Below are 9,224 nucleotides of genomic sequence, written 5' to 3'. Positions count from 1 at the left end.
GTAGACAAACATTACCAGAGGTCAGAGTACAGGGAGCAAAACCGAGGGCATGGTCAGATTCAAAGCTGGAAGTCAGGAGCCAGAACAAGCCGAGTCCAAAATCCACAGAGTCAAACAGGAATCAAGGTGCAGAGCTTCTGGTTCTACGAAGGAGGTTGCCAGCACAAATTGCTCATGGCCAGAGGCCCTACTAAATAGTGCTCTGGCCCATTAACTCATTAGCACCTTTGTGCGAGGTCCTGGCTGCTGTTAAAACTCAGGGCTCAAGGATCTCCGCCCTCTTGGGCTAGCCAGCTCCTGACGTCTCTGATCCCTAAGCCTACTTACAGGTGGGGGAGATGCAGGTGGTGAGCTGCTTATGGCCTGCTCAATCCCAGGTGCAAACCGTCCTGTAGTTGACTCAGATTGCTGTGTATCCTCCTCGGTACATACAGTAGGTGCAGATCCTGATGCTTCTTCAGCTCTTAAAGGCACTGAATCCTTCCCTCTTAGGCTGTCAGGAGCTGGCTCTGGGGCTGAGTCAAGGGCAGGCATGACAGCCAGTCCTGTCATAGAACCACGGGATGTTTGCTTTTCCCCCTTTTGCTTGCTTTGACACCTGTGCCTCTTTGCGCTCCAGGGAGATCTCATGTATGTGAACTACGGCCGTATAGAGGACTTCTTCAAATTAGAGCGAGAGATGGGAATTAATTGTTCGGGGAAAATTGTCATTGCCAGATATGGAAAAATCTTCCGAGGAAACAAGGTAATGGTTCCATCTAGTTTCAGAATTATTGAGCGGTGCTCTTTACATACACGAAAAGAAGCTGTAGAAGTCTGAGTCTAGAACCCTTGATGTGTCTTTAAACCATAAGAAACAGTTGTTGGTATGGGGGGGGGGGTTTAGACTGAGGCTTCAGTGTGAAGAAGGGGGGGTCAATTCTTCTCCCCAGTGCTGTTTTCCTGATTAGAAATGCCCATTATGAGCACTGTGGTGGGGGGGAAAGGCAGTCACCCATTTTATGCCTGACTTTTCCACGTCAAGGCCTTAAAGAAGATGGGGGCCCCTTTGTATTAGATAACAGAGGAGCAGTGGAATGAGGTAATTTCCCCTCTTCCTCATCACCACAGCTTTGATTCAAATTGAGACTGCTTTTTTTAGGGCCAGGACAACACATCTGGCGTTCCAGTCGTGGAGCATCAAGGTTCCATGTAGTTTGACAATAAGATGAAAGGAAGCCACAGATCGGTGGTGGCATCCATCTTATATCCCTTTTCACCCTCACTGTTAAGATCCAAGAATATATGAAAATAAGCCTCAACAACGCCATTTTTGATTGTTAAAATAAGTATAATCTGTCTTAACAATTTTACCTCAGCATTTCCAACCCCTGACTACACCTATTCAGTCCCTGCCTGTTAAATGAAATTGTTATTTCTGTTTAAATGTTATACTGCCTCAAATGCCATTTGAAAGGGAAAAACAAGAGGGGTCCTGTTTATCCCATCAAGTTCCTGGGCCAGGCTAAAAGACAAAATAGATCTTTGTGACCGGGTGGGACAGACAGATTTTTAAAACAAGAACTAAATTCCCGTTACTTGGGGCTGCCCAATCACAGTTGGGAACAAATTTTTTTGATAGCAGGGAAGTGCCAGGGGTCCATTATACATGTACAGTCCTGATTCAGACTAGGACCGAAGGAGAGGGGATTAAACCTTTCCCTATCCTGGCAAGGTTTTGCCCATTGAATCTGCCCACTCTATTCTCAGTTCTGGAAGGGGGAAAAAAAGATTTTCTTTCTTTCTTTCAGTTATAGCCCACCTGACTTCCCAATGGGGACTCAAAATGGCTTACATACATCTCCTGTCCTCCATTTTATCCCCACAACGACCCTGTGAGGTAGTGTGTGACTGGCTGTGGTCACCCAGCCAGCTTCCATGGCAAAGTAGAGATTCAAACCTGGCTTTCCCGGATCCTAGTCTGACACTCCAACCACTACACCACACTGGCTGTGTGAAGGTATTTGTTTTGGAAGCAATCCCTTCCTAAGGCCCTGTTCACACACACACACACACAAAAATGGTGTGGGCAACCCATGACAAAAGGAAGTGTTCAGATGAGCCGAACAATTTTTGTCTCCGGAAAACAACCATCTCTTTCTGAAGCAGCTAGTTTTGCTGAATGATTGGGGCTCATTTTGCTGTACCCCAATCATTCAGCAAAACTAGCTGCTTGCACTTAACAAAAAGCCTTTCTGTTAGGCCGTCCTCCTTGGTGCCTTAAACTAATATGGCGAAATGTCATCAGTTCAGACTCCTTTGTAAGGACACATACGAAGGCTTGATTATCCCCAGCAACTATCACGCCCTGCCAGATAGAGGCAGTATCCCCAGTTTGCACATAAGACCAGCACGGATGTAACACCCAAATTTCTCCATCCGTGGCACAGTGGTTAGTGTGTCAGACTAAGATCTAGAAGGCCTGGGTTCAAGTCCCCTGTCTGACGTGGAAGCTCACTTGGTGACCTTTGGCTAGTCACTCTCTTGCAGCATAACCAAATGTGAGAATAAAAAGGAGGAGCACAGAACAACATATACCACCCTGAATACCTTGGAGGGAGGGTAAAGTAAAGATGTACAAAGCAAATAAGAATAACTTTTTTTCCTAGGTGAAGAATGCCAAGGTCGCTGGAGCCAAAGGTGTTATTTTATACTCCGACCCTGCAGATTCCTGTGCCCCTGGAGTAAATCCTTACCCAGATGGCTGGAACCTTCCGGAAGGAGGAGTCCAGCGTGGAAACGTACTGAATCTGAATGGTGCAGGGGATCCCCTGACCCCAGGGTATCCAGCCAAAGGTGAATCTCACTTGCTACTGCATTTTTTATTTCACCCTTTCTCAAAGCTCTCAGGGGGGCATACAGTACATTGGTCCCAGTGAGAAAGGTGGACTATAAATAATGTAAATAAATAAATACAAATATACATACGTACATACATTCTTTCCTTCCTGTTTTTATCTTCACAACAACCCTGTGAGGTGGGTTAGGCTAGTGGTTAGGAGCGTGGACTCTAATCTGGGAGAACCGGGCTTGATTCCCCACTCCTCCACATGCAGCTGCTGGTGTGTGACCGTGGGTCAGTCACAAGTTCTCTCAGAGCTGTTCTCTCAGGAGCAGTCCTCAAAAGAGCTCTCTCAGCCCCACCTACCTCACAGGCAATGCTCCCGCTAAGCTGTGGACTCTTGCGAGCAGAAATTCTACTTTGTGAGCTACCAGCATTTAAGTTGTGAGCAAGCGATTTGGCTTACTGCATAAATTAGTTTGCTCTGGAGTCATCCTTCCTGTGCGAAGACAAAAAACTGTGAGTTGGAGGCTAAAAAACTGTGAGCTAGCTCACACTAACTCAGCTTAGAGGGAACACTGCTCACAGGTTGTCCGTTGTGGGGAGGGGAAGGGAAAGGAGATTGTAAGCCGCTCTGAGACTCCTTTGGGTAGTGAAGGGCGGGGTATAAATCCAATCTCTTCTTCCTCTTCTAAGATAGTGACTGGCCCAAGGTCGCTCAGCTAGCTTCAGGTCCAAATGGAAATTTTGATGAGAAAAGCCAGGGAAACTGAAAGTTCTATGCTACAGAAAATGCTACACACACCCCCATCTGACCCCTTTCTCTCCTTCTCCTGTTGCTGACTTCTTCCTTACTCCTCCCCACCCACAACCTTTCATTCCTATAGCCACGTATTTAATGCTTAATCAGGTTGCTAGGAAGCATCCAAAAATGCTGCAAGATCTTTTGTTTGTTTGTTTGCATTGTGATATAAACAGCTTCAGCGGTTTGAGGTGGGAGGGGAGTTTATCCCTCCATCTTTTCCTTTTCTTATGATTTTTCTGTGAACCTGAGTCCACCCAGGTTTGTAAACAAACGAGCAAACAAACAGAGACCTATCCCTTGTGGATGTTTTAAGATGGATTGGGGTGGGGGCATGTTCTGGAACCAACTTTTAGTACAGCACACAGTAGGAAATCACAAAGAAAAACAGAAAACAACTGTGAGCTGAATTTCCCGCAAAAATATATACAAAAGGAGACTTCAACAAAGTGAAATGCATATATAGTCTGGAATGAATCTATTCATATAATCCCTCATAGGAAAATACAGAAGCCAACAAAATCCATAATAGGAAAATACAGAGTCCAAAGTATAAAGAGTATAAAGTATATAAGGAGCTGTGGTGGCTCAAGTGGTTAAGACGCTGAACTGCAGGCTGTGGAAGGTCAGTAGTTCAGCAGTTCGAGACCTGGGTGCCGCATGACGGAGTGAGCTCCTGTCTCTAGTTCCAGCTCCTGCCAACCTAGCAGTTCGAAAGCAAGAAATTGCAAGTAGATAAATAGGTACCACTTCATTGGGAAGGTAACAGTGTTCCATGCGCCTTGGTGTTTAGTCATGCTGGCCACATAACCATGGAAATGTCTTTGGACAGCTCTGGCTCTTCGGCTTTGAAATGGAGATGAGCTCCGCAACCCTAGAGTCGGATTCGACTGGCTTTCGAGCAAGGGAACCTTTACCTTTACCTTAAGTATAAATATACAAGATAAATATCCAACACTTTTCCTAGGTAATTTTCAGTGTTTCAGACTTCTGGTCCTTCCTCAGGAACAAAGAACTATGGAAGTACAAAATGCAATAACACTTTTTTAACAATATTACTTTTTTTAACAATATATCAAAAAGATTGATTCCAATAATACCAAAGAGTCCTATTAAATTAATAACATCCTTATACTATTATCACTGTTGCATAGAGTCTCATTAAATCTTACCAACTATTGGGAGTCTCATTCCATTTCCTTATAGGATAATGCTATTCCGTTTCTGTGTAAAAGAGAGTCCCTCCTTAGAATTTTTAAAAGTTAAGAAACAGCACAATATATAGATCACAAAACCAACTAAACATAGACTCACTCAACGTTGGGCAAGGTCTCCTAAGTTTTTGCGGGAAATTCAGCTCACGGTCAATGCTCCCTCTAAGCTGTGGAGTCTTGTGAGCAAAAATTCTACTTTGTGAGCTAGTGGCATTCAAGTTGTGAGTGAGCAATTTGGCTGCTGCATAAATTAGTTTGCTCTGGAGCCATTCTTTCTGAGCTAAGACAAAAATATGTGAGCTGTAGGCTAAAAAACTACGAGCTAGCTCACACTAACTCAGCTCAGAGGGAACACTGCTCACAGTTGTTTCCTGCTTTTCTTTGCTGGAACCAACTTTTGCCAAAAACTAAGTGACTGATGTCGTCAGGTAGTTTTTAGACAGAACACTAGAAGTCTGTGTACATTGATTGTCACTTAATTATTATACAGGATGTGGAAATTGGGATAGTAACAATAATAACGGCTGTCTTGTTCCAGAGTACGCCTACCGCTATGATGAAGCCGAAGCAACAGGCCTCCCAAACATCCCTGTCCATCCTATCGGTTACCGTGATGCAGAGAAGTTGCTGAAGTAGGTGGTATGATTTAAGGTGGTGGAGAGTGCCCTCAAGTCGCGGCCCACTTCTGGCCACCCTGTTGGGGTTTTTCAAGACAAGAGATAAACGGAGGTGGTTTGCCATTGCCTGCCTCTGCATAGCAACCCTGGACTTCCTTGGGGGTCTCCCATCCAAGTACTAACCAGGGCCGACCCTGCTTAGCTTCTGAAATCTGTCACGATTGGGCTAGCCTGGGCCATCCAGGTCAGGGAGACGTCTGGTGGGGTGGCATGATTTATAGGTTTAGCAATCCTGCAGGAATATTTAAAAGCAGTGCAGCTTAACACAGAGAGCAATGCAGGGGGGTGAATAGCATCTGAGCAGTTAACCAGGGCTCCTTGTCAGATGGATCGATCACTCTTCTCATTTCTTTGACTCCTGTGGGGGTTTTTTCTCCTGTAAGCCCCTGCCATCTACAGCAATGCTGTTCACAAGTTACAGCGAACACACATACATCCTGTATGCGTGTGTTTATATTTGTAAGAAAAATACCAACCAGCATTCACTTTATGAATGAAACAGGAGCCAGGTACCTGGAAGGAATGTATGGTTTCTTTTTTTCTTCTTTTTGCTTCAAATTTTAGTTTTGTTAAAGAATTAAAAACAGGAAGCATACAAGAAACTTGGGAAAGCACACACGAAAGAGAGAGAAAAAGAGAGAGAAAATGTTAAAAAGGCAGAAAGGAAGGGGAATCTAAAAGACTTCTGATTTTCTCTGCAATAAATATAATTTTGGCTACAAAGTTTTCCTGGCTTATATTTAAAAAACAAGAATTTGCTCTCTATTTCCCCTTAAGCAGAGTTCTTATTTTAAAAAGATAAAAATCCCTGGCCTTAAAACCAAATCAAAATCATCCTTAACTTTCTAATGCAAAAAATCTAATGAAAGAATGTGCAGTTTCAATCACATCTTTAGCTCTACATGCGTTGAACGCAATGTTACTTAGCATACTTTTAAAGAAAACTCAAGTGTACAAGGATTATATGTGTGCTCACTGTGACTTGTGAACGGGGGTTGAGTCTTGTGCTTTTAAGGGCAAAACCTCTCCCACTGACTGGCTGAACAGTTGTCTTGGCTCAGACACGAGGGTAGCTGCTCAGAAAACAAAACAGCTTATGGATCAGCCAGTTACCAGGTTCTCCAGGAGTAAAATTGCACATAAGGGCAGCTTGAGAATTAGGAAGAAATCCTGAGGCTACCCAAGTTTGGTGGTTAGGCTCTAGAAGAAGACTCAGGTTGAAATCTCCACTAGGACACTAAGCTCTACCTATTGTATTTCTCTTACAATTGAGAGCCAGAGTGGTGTAGTGGTTAGAGTGGTGTAGTGGTTAGAATCCCCAAGGTCACAGAACCTCATTGGGTGACCCTGCACCAGTCACACACTCTCTGCTTAACCTACCTCACAGGGTTGTTGTGAAAATAAAACAGAGGCATGGAGGAGGAGGAGGAGGAGATTGGGTATAAATAAGCAAATAGACAAAAAATTCCCTATCGGGCCAAATAAATTGATTAAATTCCTTAACCAGAGCCCTCTAATGCCCCCCCTCCTCCCAGCCCCCCCCCCGCTGTTTTCTGACTCCCACCTTCCCCAAAGAAGAATTCTAACCTGAGGGCCTCCTGCAGCTCAAAATAAACAGAGGCACTTCCGTCACACCTTGTCTTAGAACAACAAGTAATAGGAGAGCGATCACTGGGGCAAACCATGGGGGAAAGAACACTCTGTGCCGGCACACGCTTTCGGGCCCCCTTGTCTTGTGGTCATCTTGAGTCAAGCCAGAGAAGTGGAAGGGGGCGGGGGGCGGGAACACTGTTTAACTCTGAGAACAAAAAGGTCAAAGATCGCCTACAGATGTAAGCCTTTAAAAAAAAAACCAGGGACATGAAGTTCATAATCCCTGCGAACAGTCTGTGGACTCTCAACGCGATTGTTTCGCTTCGAGTAATCAAAACACAGCCATGCTGGCCCTCCCTCCTCCCAGTTTACACCCACATGGCTGCATTCCAGTTTAAAGAAACAACTTTCCATCTTCCTTCTTGAAAGAGGGCCCAATTCAGCGGTTTCCCCTATGTGCTTCTTCCAGAGCAGCTCTTTGGGAAACCCTTTGATAAATCTGGAGTCCTTGGTAATAATAAAGAACAGGATGTTCCCTGCCGGTGGCAAAAAGGACCTTTGTTTTTCATGTAACAATATTTGGGTGAGTTCTAAGGGACCGTCGTGTCCTCTTTCTTCCGACAGTGAGATGGGAGGGCCCGCCCCGCCGGACGACAGCTGGAAAGGAAACCTCTCGGTGCCTTACAACATTGGGCCAGGTTTTGGAGGAAGTTTCTCAGAAAGGTGAGGCAGAAACCCCTCTTGTGTTTTATAGACAGGTTTGTCAACAGGAAGTGACACAAAAGTGATGGGAAGTTTCAGCAGATGAGAGCCACACAATTCTTGTTTTCCCCTCTCAGTAAAAACAGGTCTGCTGAGCCCCCAGTTGGGAAGGGGATTCCAGGACCCTTAATGCCCATTGAAGGAGCTGCAGTGGCTCAAGTGGTAAAGACGCCAAACTGCAGGCTGTGGAAGGTCGGTAGTTCAGCAGTTCGAGACCCGGGTGCCGCAAGACGGAGTGAGCTCCCGTCTCTAGTTCCAGCTCCTGCCGACCTAGCAGTTCGAAAGCAAGAAATTGCAAGTAGATAAATAGATACCACTTCGGTGGGAAGGTAACAGTGTTCCGTGCGCCTTGGTGTTTAGTCATGCCGGCCACATGACCACGGAAACGTCTCCGGACAGCGCTGGCTCTTCGGCTTTGAAACGGAGATGAGCACCGCAACCCTAGAGTCGGATTCAACTGGCTTTCGAGCAAGGGAACCTTGACCTTGACCTTGAATGCCCATTGCTTGCTGCCACTCCAAGCAGGGGGGTGTGTGGAATAAAAATGTCACTAGCGCCATCAGCCTGATGACATCACTTCCCAGGAAAACCTGGAAGCGGCGGTAGCGCTTGGAATTACCTGAAGCTCTGTCGTTTTACCTCAGAGTTTCTGGTGATTCTCAGAGCTACCGCTGTAGCTTCTGGGTTTCCCTCTGAAGTGGTGTCCTCACATTTATGACGATGCCCCCCCCCACGTCCCCACCCCCAACCCTCCCAACAACCCAGGTTCTAACATTCCGACACACTGTAATGTGCCCCCCCAAAAAAAACAAAACGGGACTATGAAGAGAAACGTTTGCTCATGAATGGGAGCAGTTGGGCAGGCCACCGCTGACCTTCTGCCCTTTCTCAAAATGTGCACAGCAGAATGGTTCAGGAGGCCATTCTTGTGAAGGAAGTAGAGCTGCAGTCTAGTGGATCAGCTTTGGAGGGGACCTCTATTAGGGACAATGTGCTTTCGCCCCTGACAGTTCTTCAATCCCAGCTAGGGTTACCAGCCTCCAAGTGGGACCTGGAGATCTGGAATTACAACTGATCTTCAGACTGGAGATTTGTTCCCCTGGGGAAAACAGTTGCTTTGGAGGGTGGACTCTATCCCATTATACCCCACCGAGGGGTCCCTTCCCTCCACAATCCCCACCTTCCCCGGATTCCAGGCCTAAATCTCCTGAAATTTCCCCAACCCTGAGCTCGGGTTGCCATTCCCCAGTTGGTTATGGAAACATATATGACACTGTGTAGAACAGTTGTATGCTTAAGGTAGATCTATTTTGTGTTTTTTATTTATTTTATTTTTTTAAAAAAATCTGTATTAT

The 9,224-nt window shown here is 45.6% G+C and overlaps 1 protein-coding gene across 1 annotated transcript in view; it reads left to right on the top strand.

The window, feature by feature from the left end:
- Nucleotides 1–9,224, top strand: part of LOC107124070 (glutamate carboxypeptidase 2-like) — a gene marked incomplete at its 5' end in the record, with an annotated part of 41,108 nt that overhangs the window by 4,462 nt on the left and 27,422 nt on the right. Inside the window, 4 exons of the mRNA XM_015427457.1 lie at nt 620–745; nt 2,649–2,835; nt 5,376–5,469; nt 7,732–7,830. Of these exons, the coding sequence (XP_015282943.1) occupies nt 620–745; nt 2,649–2,835; nt 5,376–5,469; nt 7,732–7,830 (506 nt within the window). The remainder of the gene's footprint in view (nt 1–619; nt 746–2,648; nt 2,836–5,375; nt 5,470–7,731; nt 7,831–9,224) is intronic.

Source organism: Gekko japonicus, unplaced genomic scaffold, assembly GCF_001447785.1.
Source record: "Gekko japonicus isolate JY-2015 unplaced genomic scaffold, Gekko_japonicus_V1.1 scaffold3076, whole genome shotgun sequence".
NCBI lineage: Eukaryota > Metazoa > Chordata > Lepidosauria > Squamata > Gekkonidae > Gekko > Gekko japonicus.
The sequence above is the reverse complement of the archived record's forward strand: the minus strand, read 5'-3'. Positions and strand labels throughout refer to the sequence as shown.